At 46.2% G+C, this 13,464-nt stretch overlaps 1 protein-coding gene and 1 pseudogene across 2 annotated transcripts in view; one reads left to right on the forward strand and one right to left on the reverse strand.

Moving 5' to 3' along the window:
* The window catches only part of FAM234A (family with sequence similarity 234 member A), a 50,777-nt gene that overhangs the window by 11,950 nt on the left and 25,363 nt on the right, over positions 1 to 13,464 (reverse strand). The window contains exons 2-4 of the mRNA XM_084641678.1: positions 9,426 to 9,731; positions 8,103 to 8,219; positions 7,506 to 7,694 (exon numbers count right to left, since the gene is read on the reverse strand). Coding sequence (XP_084497804.1) covers positions 7,506 to 7,694; positions 8,103 to 8,219; positions 9,426 to 9,714 — 595 coding nt within the window. The 5' untranslated portion in view covers positions 9,715 to 9,731. The remainder of the gene's footprint in view (positions 1 to 7,505; positions 7,695 to 8,102; positions 8,220 to 9,425; positions 9,732 to 13,464) is intronic.
* LOC311527686 (DNA-directed RNA polymerase II subunit RPB4 pseudogene) lies at positions 12,426 to 13,065 on the forward strand (annotated as a pseudogene). The gene has a single exon. The product of its transcript is annotated as a DNA-directed RNA polymerase II subunit RPB4 pseudogene (transcript).

Genomic DNA, 13,464 nt, shown 5'->3' on the forward strand with positions numbered 1-13,464 from the left:
TTTTCTGGGTAGACAGCGAAGTGAAGTTGGAGAAATGTGTCCCATTTCTCAATGTGTCCCTGCCTCAAAATGGAGTCTGATTTAGCACAGACATAGGCTTGAGCAATAGTCATTTCAATCCAACACGAGGGAACTTTGGTGCTTTCATGCCCTTACTATGATCCTCATTAAGGATGAACACAGAATCTAATTACCTCCAGTCTTCTGCTCAGTTGAGGGAGAATTTCAATGGCGTCCAGAGACCTAGAGTACAACTGCACTTCCTTAGGGTTTTCAGAGTTAAGGCAAGTAGAGGGCAATGAAAAAAAGAGATGGAAAATGACACATGCATATGCAGGAAATCTACAACAGAACGTACTATTTTGTCTGGGAAAGAACTGTGAGACTAAATCTTTGAGGCGGTGAAAGTTGAGTCTTGCCACTGATTTGAAAACAACCAGAGGAGGATGAAATGCGAGACTCTCCCTTCAGGATGGAGGGCTCCCAAGGCAACTATCTTAGAACAAAGATACCTGGGTAGTTAGGACTTTCGTTAAACCATGAAGCAGGACTCTCAGGGGAAAAAACCTTTTCAAACGCTCTCCTGGATTTTACTCCTAGGTTAAGCTACCACTGTCCTTTGGTGGCTCTCTAGGATCACTGATTTGTAAAGGGATTATTGGGAAGAAGCTGTTTATTTCTTTGACTTCTAGGTCCCTGATACGGTGATGTTTGGAAGGCAATCACTGCCCTGTTCCGAAATATATCCTATATGAGCTACCCATGAAATGAACTGCGAGCTTGACATGCTTCACAAGGAAGAAGCTGAAGATTTCCATTGCACCAAAGACCTGGTGTGGAGAAGTGCTCACTGTATGGTATCAGGACAGAGCATCAAACGACTTACAAGTAGACATTGCCATGCAGCCATCTGCAGGGGTGCTGGAACAATTTTTGTAGTGGGGGTGCTGAGAGCCAGTGTTATAATAGTAATAGCAGGGCAGTTACAAAGTTAGTCATACTAACTGTGTTTGTATATTATTGCCATTTCTCCCAGCCTTTTACTAAGCACAACAAAGCAACCAATCAAACAAAAAAACTAAACACCACCCTGCCCCCGACACACACACACACCCCTACCCCTCTTTGGGGACAGAGCCTGGCTCTTCATATGCCTTTGTACCAGCACCAAATACATTCAGGGCACTTCTATAACGGAGAATGACCGGCTCAGTGTTACCAGACATTTAGACCCTGGCTGAGTGACATTCTGGAGTAGGCAGGAGAGCTTTTTCTACATTTTGTAACGTACCCATATTGAAGCAGAACTGCCTTGTCTACACAGGGATGTTAACGTGTCCTAAATTTTGCCATTGAGCAACACCAGGGTTTACTTTGACCAGCTAACATGTTAAAACTACAACTTGGCTTGTCCACATTAGGATCTTAAAATATATGGGCTGACACCTTTTCTCCTGGTGAAGATAACACTTAACAAGGAGGCAGCACTATTTTCATGCTAGTCTTGCTCAATGGAAAAACACAGGACCTGAAAGCAACTAAACCAGGGGAGGGCAAACTACAGCCCAGATCCAGTTCATCAGGGTTTTCAATCCGGCCCACGGGATTGCCAGCCCCATGGTGCACTGGGGCTAAGGCAGGCTCCATGCCTGCCCTGGCCCTGCGTCACTCAGGAATGGGGAACCGCGGCCAATGGGAGCTTCGGGGGTGGTACCCCCAGGTGAGGGCAGCACGCAGCAGAGCCACCTGCCCCGCCCCCAGGAGCCATTGCCGGACATGCTGGCCACTTCTGCAAGTGGCACGGGGCCAGGGCAGGCAGGGAGCCTGCCTTAGCCCCGCTATGTGCCACTGCCACTCCAGAGCCGCTTGAGGTAAGCGGTGCTGGGCCGGTGCTTGCATCCCACACCCCAGTGCCCTGCGTTGAGCCCCTTGGTGCACCCCAAACCCCTGCCCTGAGCCCCCTCCTGCACTCCACATCCCAACCCCTTGCCCTGAGCCCCTAACCCCCTACTGCACCCCAACCCTCTCCCGCACTTTGCACCCCCTGCCGAGCCCCCTGCTGCACCCGGCACCCGTCCTGCACCCCAACCCCCTTGCCCTGATCCCCCTCCTGCACCAGTATGCCATGCCCTGAGCCCCAACACCCTGTCCCCCCGCACCCCTTCTACACCCCAACCCCTTGCCCTGAGCCCCTTCCTGCACACCGCACTCCCTCCTGCACCCCAACTCCCTGCTCCAGCCCTACATTCATGGCCCTGCATACAATTGCCCCATCCAGATGTGGACCTCATGCCAAAAAGTTTGCCCACTCCTGAACTAACCCAAAAGGGGCATGTAAATAGCTTCCATTATTTCTACAGATAAAAGGAAACTGTGCTGAGAGATTTCTTTCAAGACAGAGGTTCTGCTGATTGACCGGTAGTTACCCTTCCTCAGTTGATAGGGAGGAGGGCCTTTTAACCTTCTGGGACTGTTTTCTATCCCACCCTTGCAGCTGTCTGTCCTGAGTTTATCACAGTATGTATCATTCTTGTATCTAAAACTAGAAATATGAAGTATTACTCTGAAGTCCTATTGTAATTATGCAAAGTATGGGCCATTAATGGTGGTTTAGAACCTTGATGGCTCCCATTGACTAGGACAATTGGTTGTAAATGGCTCTGTTTACTTGCAAGCCTTCCTGTGTTCCTGTTTCAGAGTAGCAGCCATGTTAGTCTGTATCCGCAAAAAGAAAAGGAGTACTTGTGGAACCTTAGAGACTAACAAATTTATTTGAGCATAAGTTTTCGTGAGTTACAGCTCACTTCATCAGATGCATGTGAGTCAGGGTGGGAAGAATGAATGCTTGGGGTCTCACAGGACATGTAACCTGGTACTGGAATCCATCTTAAACCTGGTGCTTTTCCATTTAGAAGGAAGGGTGGGGACCCAGAGACACAAAAGATTCCCGCCTTGTGCCAAAGCTATAAAAGGAGGTGGAACAGAACAAAGGGGCTGTCAGTCATGAGAAATCCCCTAGTTACCACCTGAGCTGGAACTAACAAGGAGTGTACCAGGGGAAAGGATTGGGCCCAGACTAAGGAGGAGTCTAGTCTGTGAAAGAAGCTTATTGGAACATCTCTGAGGGTGAGATTTACCTGTATTCAGTTTCTTAATATATGAGGCTTAGACTTGAGTGTTTTATTTTGCTTAGTAACTTGCTTTGTTCTGTCTGTTATTACTAGAAACCACTTAAATCCTACTTTTTATACTTAATAAAATCACTTTTGTTTATTAACTAACTCAGAGTAAGTGATTAATACGTGGGGGAGCCAACAGCTGTGCATATCTCTCTATCAGTGTTACAGAGGGCGGATAATTTAGGAGTTTACCCCGTATAAGCTTTACACAGAGTAAAACAGATTTATTTGGGGTTTGGATCCCATTGGGAACTACGTGTCCGGGTGCTGGAGACAGGAGTACTTGCTGAGCTGTTTTCAGTTAAGTCTGCAGCTTTGGGGTCGTGTTTCAGACCCTGGGTCTGTGCTGCAGCAGGCTAGTGTGTCTGGCTCAACTAGACAGGGTTCTGGAGTCCCAACCTGGCAGGGAAGACGGGCTCAGCGGTAGTTTCGGCACATCGGGTGACAGTCCCAAGGGGGTCTTTGTGACCGAACCCGTCACACCTATTATATCAATATCCTCATTCAATACCAGGCACTCAAGTTCATCCATTTTAATATTTAGAGTTACTGCATTTGTATACAATCACTTATAAAATGTGTCAAAATTTAGTTTTCTCCCTTCATGTGATGGGACTGAATAGGACTCTTTCATTTGCCTATTTCTCTTCAGTTTCTACTTGTACTTTATCAATACATATCCTCTCCTGTTTCCTAAGTTATAGAGCCAGGCTGTTAATAAATCCTCCCTAAGGGATGTCTCTGTCTGAACCGTGTGTTCATCCACATCTGTTGGCTTTCCCCCAGCGTTTAGTTTAAAAACTACTCTAACTTTTTAATTTTACTTGCCAGCAATCTCACTCTGTTTTGGTTTAGGTGGAGCCCATCCTTCCTATATAGGCTCCTCCTTTCCCAAAAGATTCTCCAGTTCCTAATAAACCTAAATCCCTCCTCTCTACACCACTGTCTCATCCACCCATTGAGACCCTGAAGTTCTGCCAAACTGGCCCTGCATGTGGAACTGGAAACATTTCAGAGAATGCTACCATGGAGGTCTTGGTCTTTAATTCATTGTCCTCACCTGGACTGTTGGAGGCAAAGTAGCTGGGCTGTTCCCCCTTCGGAGAAAGAATCTCCTGAATGGGAGCTGTGAAAAGGCTGCCTGGTGGATCTACAGTTAAAATCTCCAGGCTATTTTCTGTAACAGAATAAGGCTGGGAATCCTTTTGAATAGGTGGAAACTTGATTAAGAACAAATTCATTCAGCTCTGATGAATCCTTAAATGTGCTCTGTGATGGCTCCTTTAGAAGTTAAATCCCATCAAAGGGAGCCAGGGCTGACCAGCTTAACTTTGATGGTGCAATCAATATTCAGTTTTTCAGTACACCTCAGGCAACTGTACTGGATAACAAGGGCCTGGAACTATGCTGTTTTTGTGAAGAGGAATTAGAAACTTTAGAGTCGATGGCAGAACAGGAGAAAGAAAAGTGTGCCAGATTTCTCTCTGAATTCGGTACCCTTCTTTGTGTGTTATGAAGGGACCTTTCCCCTGGAATGAGCTAACTGAGGGGAGGGAGGAACTGCTGATTTTAAGTGGCCCTGGAACAGGAATGTCAGCTTAAGTGGAGCTTCAAAAAAGGATGGAGCATCAGAATTCTCCAATCTCAAACATGTTTCTGACCTGTCCATCCAACTATTTCCAGTGTAGATGGGAGGGAGGGGGGAGGAGAAGAGGCACACAGGAAGTTAGAATGAAGGCCCAATGGCATGGCAAGGGGGAAGGAAATGGGGGGAGGAGAGGAGGCACACAGGAGGGGGAAAGGGGAACTGGGGGACACAGAGAGTCCCTGGCCTGAGTTTAGCAAAATATGCTTTGTGCTGACCATTGCTCCCCTTCTGGTTTCCCAATTTTCCCCCAAATCAATAGGGTTCTGTCCACTGATGGCTAGAAATTTTGGAATTGAGCGCATTTGGTGTTCCAAAGTTATCGCATTTTAGACAGACAGAGAAATGCCATCCAGATGAATGTCGGATCTTGCTTTGCTCAGCCAAAAGCATAATTATTTGAGCTGCCCTTCCTAGCAAACTAGTAATCTGAAAATATAAGTCTGATATCATCCCTGAGATGCAGAAAAGATATACTGATACACAGAGGTTACTTTGCCAACACTGAAATACAGTGGACATCAGCAGCTGTCGAAAAATATGCACAAAACTAATTCGGAGATTCACAAAGTTTAAGGCCTGAAAGGGACCATTAGATCTTCCAGTCTGACCTCCTGTATAGAGTGGGCCATTACATTTCATCCAGTTAGCTCTATTCTGAGCCCAACAACTTGTCTTTGGCAAAAGCATATCTTTTAGAAAGGCAGCCAGTCTTGATTTGAAGACATCACGGGTATGTCTGCACAGCAGCTTCCCAGCACGGGCAGACATACCTGGGTTAAGCCCTGCCTGCTTGAGCTAGTACACTGAAAAGAGCAGTGTGGCCACAATGGCACAGGCAGCAGCTTGGGCCAGCCACCTTAGTACAAACCCGCCCAAACCCCTGGGTGCACGCTCGAGTGGCTGGCCCAAGCTGCTGCCGCCTTTGCCACTGGGGCCACACTGCTATTTTTAGGGCGCTAGCTTAAAAACCTCTAGAACATCTATCTCAGGGGTTCTCAGCCTGTGGCCCCCTCATCACACAGTTGCAGCCCAAGTGACCATACATGTAGTATATATATTGCGTGTGGATACGGCCCACAAAACATAGTGAGAGCTGCATATCCGGCACACAATCGTAATTAGATTGAGAACCACTGGTTTACCTGCACTGGCGGTGCTCATTGCTGAGCCCCACTAGAAACACCCCCATTCAGAGAGGATTCCCCATTGACAGCTGCTTTTTGAAAACTGCTGGTCAATCCATTTAATGTGTTCTTTACTGATACTGTACAATGCTAATCAGAATGTCATGCAATACTAAGAAAAGCCTCTTATAAAGTATTTCATATATTACAGCTATGAATTGATGCCAGTCAATATGGCTTAATTATATTCCCGTCCCTAAACTCTCTATTAATGAAATCCCAACTCAGCTGTTCCATTATTTTGCCTGGGATTGATATGCAGGCTAACCAGCCTCATTACTCTCATAATCCAGCTGGCTTTTTTTTTTTTTTTTTTTTTTTTAAATATTGGCACATCATTAGTTGGATTAAGCTATAAAGGTGAAAGAGCTGTTTTGGTGGTATAAGCTGCATCCACACTAGGAGCACTCTGCCAGTACAGTATACCAGGACAGCTATCATATAGGTAGAATACTGGTATAGCTATACAGGCAAACATTCCTTGTTTACCCTTGGCCTAGGCAATTGCCAACTTCCATTCCAGTGGCATATTCATCTTTACCCATCCAAACTAGAGTTCCCCAGTGTTGGAAGCAATACCCTTTGTGTTAGAAAATTATCTTCTATCATTTTAAGACTCTAATGATGTTTTTCTACAGGCTGCAGAAGACCCCCAGCATGCATCCCCCAAACTAAGGTCCCTCAAAACAACACAATTTCTGTCTTAACACATTACAGATCGGTGTTTTGGGAGTACCTCATCCTCTTCTCAGGTTTGATTTGGGGGTTTGTAACAGAGCCCCACCATTCATCCTTCTGGGCTTTATTAGTTGGCGCATTGATCCGTGTACATTCAAGTCCCTGCACTTCTGAGTTCCCAATAAATCTAAAACAGGTAATCGTGTCTAATGCAGAGTGCCCCGCTACACACTCTTATTTTAACCACTTGGTCCTTCTTGAACAGGTGATAAGCAGTGATTTGAACATTCCAATCATGTGAATCATCCCATCAGGTTTCAGGAATGCCAATTATATCACATTTCTCCTCAATGAAAATTCCCAATTGCTTTTGCTTGCTACCTGGACTCCAAGCATTGGTATATAAGCAACTAAACATTTCTTCTCCTCATATCTGAGGCACACAATCCCCATCAGAAACATTCCCAGCTAGGGCTGAAAGTTTCTTCCCATTTCCCCTCAGCATATTTGAGCACTGCAGAGGGATGTTAGGGACTGCAGCACAGACAGTACCCAAAAAACACAGCGAGACGAAATGGCAGCTTCAGAACTGAATTGGCTGGGAACATGTTGGCTTCTCACAGCCTTAGTGATGTTTGCAACGTGGATGCATTTGCTATGTTTTCACGCTGATGAAATACCTTGCATTAGTCTGTACCTTATTCATAAGCCAGCATACCATCAGGGTTCCCTACTGCCAGGGGACAGAAGGGATGAAAAGCAATAGCAGAGGTGTGAATCTCCTGTGGTTCAGTAAAGTTCTGCCCCTTAGCCTACCTGTGTGAGGGTTGATTGCAGTTAGTAACTCTGGGTTCCCGATGACAAGACAGCCCGGTGACTGAGCCCCACCCAGCTGCTCAATGGCGCACTCCATCCACAGGAGGTCTTCAGTGACAGGCCTCTCCCAGAGCGTGCTGCCGTTGGTGCCCGAGACAGCAGCAACAAAGGCACATGGAGCGGAAAGGCCTGAAGAAAGAACACATTGCAGAGGGAAGAGTACTGTCCTCCCTTCTACCTGTCCGTGCACACAACCAGTTCAGTGGGGTAACTTGTCCCCCCACCTCCTGTCCCCACATGGCCAGTGCTAATGTTTCCCCTTTATATTCACACTGTCTCTCTCAATTCTCCTTTTTTCTCCTGGCTTGGTGAATAGTGGTTCCTGCTTCGGGACTCAAAGATAGCAGTGGGGCTAGACACGTGCTGCACAGACATCGAATGCTAGATCCTTGGGAGATTTATTCCTCATCTCTGGTGAGGACAACTCCATCCACCCAAGGGGTCTCTGTCATCGCAGCATTACTAACCAGCACTAAAAGAGAAAGCACACCCCATACCACTATGCCTCTGTCTGTTCCTGCTTAGAGTCACAGTTACCTTCATCTGAGCAGGATCTGTTAAAACTGCTGCTGCCATTGGTATCTTTGAAAACGAAGATAACATCTTGTACTTTGTCTTCGTTCACATCTTCTACAGCCAGAAACTTGTAGGTCACTGCAGAGAGATCACAAACCGGATGCTAGAGAGCAGCGCTTGGATCAACAGGATTGAAGGGTACAGTGACAACGCAGGTAAACTGGAGGAAAATGCATTTTCTTAAAAGCACGATTGCTGCCCCCTTCCTTTTTCTTTGGGAAAGCAATGCCAAGATAGATTAGCACTTCATTTATACTAGTGTTTGAACAGAGCCTAGCACAGGGGGATCTCTGGTCTAGGATCAGGATCCCTAGGAGCTACCATAAAAATACAACAACAACAGTTGTATCCAACAGTAAATATTAGGAAATCTTATGCAGTTAGGGGAGTCAAACAGTTGAGAATTTGATAATCTCTGAAAGTGTGCTAATGTAATACACTGATTTGGTCATGCAATTGTCTCTCTCTAATGGCTGGCACTTGTGGATATAACAGCCTAGTACTAGCTCTCAGTCAATGGAGCTCTCCTTTAGCGCAAAGGGTAGAGGCCAGTGTTTATACGGAAGTACTGGATTTGATCCCCTGCTGATGTGCGTGATGTCTGTGAATTGTGGCCATGGTTTGTTAAGCTAGGAACACACAAGACAGAAGAACTGCTCCTCCCCTTAAACTGAAGGAGGAGGATTAAAGTGGCATAGTAAATTGTGAGGGCAGAGAAGGATGTAGTGTCAAAGGTCTGGCATGCAGTGGAGCTCTACCTAGCTTTTCACAGAAGAGCTCAATAAAAGGACATTTTTCTTCGGAATTAAGTGTGAGAGTAATTTACAAGACACGATTCTCTCCCTTCACTAATCCAATGATGGTAAGATAGAGGTACTCATTTCTGATGGAGGCAGGACCCCGTTACTGCTCTTAAGTCTCAGGTCAAAGGCACTTAAAGAACATTTTAAGTTAAAGTTCAACCACAATAAAGGGCAATTCTGTAAAAACATCCTCTCAAGCTTTGCCCAACCGAGGGCCAATCTGCTACCTTTCCAGTGCTTGAGGGCAGCACTAATTTGCCTATGTATAAAAGATTTCAAACACCTACCAGAAGGCCACTCCAATTAAGATAGGGGGCCACTGCATATCAAAACCTGGGATACCTGCAGCTCACACTCTCATGGGCAACGTCCCTGCAGGCCCTAGACTGAGGCCACACCTTGGCCAGGGCTCTACAATCCTGACTATGATGAGCACAGGGAAATGAGCGTTTAGAAATACTGTTTAGTACATCAGACTCACCCGCACGGTCATATTTCCTGTTCCACGTCCTTTGTGAAACAGGCCTCACTGGACATGGGATGATGAACGAAAAGGCAAACACCACAATCAGGCACAGGAATAATGAAAGGAAGAAGGCAGCAGTGCGCCATCGGGAGAGCTGAGACAAGCGGGTGGGCTTCCTGCAGAGAGCTGCTTTTTCTGCACAGTTCTCGTGGTTATCTGGAGCTTTCCCATCCTCATTCTTCAGAGGGTGGATCTCTGCTTCCAAGTTCTTGTTATCCATCACAGGATACTCATCAGAATTCATCAGACAATTTGTGTCACCTGAAGTAACAAAAAGGACGGTGTTACAATAGACTTTGGAATAGATCAAACAAAGCAAGGTACAGAATATTCAGTCACTACCTCAGAGCTTCGGATTGGAAAGCACTGAGTTATTAACAATGGCACAGCAGGAAAAAAACCCTCTAGGTGTTAAATAGGAGCTAAGCAAATAATATCACATGGCCTCAGCACAGCTTCATGTGAAACAGGAAACAACAACCGGTATTAGAAGATTCCCACGCTGCAAGAAGGGGAGAAAATGTGGATGAAGAAATATAGCTCTGTTGACATTCACCTGCAAAAAATCAGTTCTCAGGCTGAATACAGCTGGAATAGGGAAGATAAAGAAGGGCCACAAGCTCTTCAGTATTCTAGACTGGAGGGTCCTGACCTGGTCTGTAGGTCACCTTTGGCAAAAAGCATGCACTGAAAGTTTCTTTCACTGGCACACTGATCCTTGCTGTTTAAGATAGATTTCAGTAGAATCCCAGGACCATATAGGTGGAGGGAGACTGTGAGCTTCATATGCTGACACAAATCAGAAAGTCATTCCCTAGTGTAATGGACTAACAGGAGTTTCCTTAGGAGAGAGAAAAGCAAACATGGAGACATTCTACACAGGAGCTAAACAAACCCATTAACCCCCGTCTCTGAGAAACCAAAGTGCACCCGACACCGCTACACATCAGTTCCAGCCTCAGGCAGAAAAGCAATAGGGTGGGCTAACGCACTGCAGCATCTAGGGATGAAGACTCCTTCCCAGAATAAAATGAAAAGAAGGAGCTTAAACTAGAGTCAGCCAAGTAATATTTGTGATGCTTTTCTATCAGCAGTTGAATAAATTACTCAGGCATTAATTTTCTCCCTTATTCATCCAGTTTTATAGATAGTCAAACAGTATTTGTCAAAGACATTACTTTCTTCCTGACAATCAGCAAATAATGTATAACTAGCACCCTGTTAGTTGGACAGCTTTACTGAAAGCCTCTCTTTTACACATGGCAGAAGAGAGCAGGCAGTGCCTTGATGGCATTACCACTCTCGCTCCAGGGAGCGAAGGGAATGCCTGGCTTTATGTCTGCACTGCAAAGTGCAGGACCTGAAGAGCACTAGACCCTTACTTGTGAGCTTCCTATCTTGTGAGTTCACAATCCCATGACTCTGATCAGCGAGTCCCAACCCGCAGCAAAAAGCGAGGATCATAAGGCAAATAAATGAAAAATAGTAGATACAGACAAAAATTAGCTGGGTAAAACCTTTCTTTGGGTCTACCAAAGCACCTTTTGTTTCTATGTCTGCTAAAACCAAGTCACATTCATGAGCCCAGTACAACTCATGTGTCACGTAAGCAAATAATCAGGTTGGTTTGCTGGTTAATTTATTCTAAAAGCCACAAATAGCAGCTTTAAATAAATCAGGCATGTTACAGAAACCCAGAGCTTAAAACCTACAATCATCATAAAAATCAACTTTACACCAGGTTAGTTTTCAGGCCTCATTAAACTGTTAGGGAAAAGAGAAGCAAAGAATGAAAAATACAATGTTCCAATGGCCTTGGACAAAAGCTGCATGACAGCTTGTCATAAAAGTTTATTTAAGAGCCAATAAACATGATGACAAAGCCAATTTTCCGGAGCCATGCCCTGAACAGTCACATGCCCAAATTCTGACTGAATAATTTACCTCTCCAGGAGTCTCAGCAGCAGATCTCATAGACTTTAAGATCAGAAGGGACCATTATGATCATTTCGTCTGACATCCTGCCCATTGCAGGCCACAGAACCTCACCCACCCACTCCTGTAATAGACGCATGACTAAGGCTATGATTTTGGCACGGGTATTTTTTATTAAAAGCCGTAGACAGGACGCAGGCAATAAACAATAAATCATGGAAATGTGCACAAAGCTGAAGCCCGAGCCCCACACCCGGAGCTAATGCCCGAGTCCTGCTATCTGTAACCTTGCTTCGCAGGGCCCCCTGTGGCTTGGGGCCCCAGGCAATTGCCCTGCTTGCTACCCCTTAACGCAGGCCTGGCAACAATGGTGCAAGAAATGGGATTTTTGACACGTGCTGTACTGCAAATATTAAAGGAAATAAGTGATTTCTCGTTTTCTCTCAAATCTAACACTTTCATTGGAATTTTCAAGAACACAAAAACGTCTCTTAAAATCATGGAATCTTTGACCTCCGTGACAGAATCATAGCCTTATGCATAACCTCTGGCTGAGTTACTGAAGGTCTCAAATCACGATTTAAAGACTTCAAGTTAGAGAATCCATCATTCACACTAGTTTAAACCGGAAAGTGACCCATGCACCAAGCTGCAGAGGAAAGTGAAACCCTTCCAGGGTCTCTGCCAATCTGACCAGGGACAAAATTCCTTCCTAACTGGACTGGCCCAGTCCTAAGGGGCCCGGGCCTACCACCCACCAGATGGCGGCCGGGGCTAGGCCACACCACACATGCTGAGGGACCTTTTTGCCCTGGACCCAAACTGGGGCCCGGCCCCCCTCAGCCTGGCCTGGGGGAAGGGTGGGAGGGAGACACTGGCTCTCTCATCAGGCTGCGTCCGCTCTGCTCGTCGGCACTGCCTGGCAGGAGCCTCGGAAAAGCAGGCTCTGGGCGCGCAGCCGCGAGGCAGGAGGAGGGCGGGGGGTCGCGGCAGCCTTCGTTTCCAGAGGGGAAGCCGGTGCCAGCTGAAGCGATGGCGGCCGGAGGCAGTGAGGCCTGGGTCACGGACGTGGAGGAGGATGCCTCGCAGCTCGTCTTCCCCAAAGAACTTGAAACTGCTGAGACGCTTCTAAATTCAGAAGTGCACGTGCTTCTTGAGCATCGTAAACAGAATGAGAGTGCCGAGGATGAGCAGGAGCTTTCGGAAGTCTTCATGAAAACTTTGAACTACAAGGCTCGCTTCAGCCGCTTCTAAAACCGGGAGACCATTGCCAGCGTCCACAGTTTGTTGCTCCAGAAAAAGCTCCATAAATTTGAATTGGCATGTTTGGCTAATTTGTGTCCTGAGACAGTTGAGGAGGCCAAGGCTTTGATTCCCAGCCTAGAGGGCCCGTTTGAAGATGAGGAGCTACAGCAGATTCTTGATGACATTCAGACCAAAAGAAGCTTCCAGGACTAGGGCTAATTACCAGCCCTTATTATGAAAAGAAAGATCAGAGAATTTCAAATGTTTCTGTGCACACCAGTCCAATCTAGCTAGCTCCAGGACAGCGTAAAGAGAGATCTTGATGCACAGTACTTCAGCCTTGGGTCCCGCACAGACATGTTTAAACAGGGGACCACTCTTTGACTTGTTGAATAGTGTAAACTTGACAAAGACTCATTTGTGGTAAGAGCCATGGAATCTTGTAAACTCCTGTCTAGGTGGTTTCGGTACCTGTTTCCCCCATCTCTCCAAATACGGTGATCCGTTAGACCCTGAGCATGTGGGCAAAATTCAGCAGCCAGAGAGAGAGAGAGACACACACACACACACACTCTCTCCACACTTCAGTGTTAAAAGGAAACACACATGGTCATTACGGCCTGAGGCCACAGGTCCTTTGGAGCAGATACTGCATGAACAGAACTGCTTCCTCCCTCAGAGCTGGATCAACTCTTATGCTGCATTTTTTCCATCCGGCAATCGTGAGTAGTAAGAATCCTATGCGCTTAATGGTATGGCATAAAATGATGCCTAGCCCTGCAATGGAAAATCCCAGATAAAAGGTGGATATAAC

The sequence above is a fragment of the Lepidochelys olivacea genome (assembly GCF_965140295.1).
Source record: "Lepidochelys olivacea isolate rLepOli2 genome assembly, chromosome: 10".
NCBI classification, from domain to species: domain Eukaryota; kingdom Metazoa; phylum Chordata; order Testudines; family Cheloniidae; genus Lepidochelys; species Lepidochelys olivacea.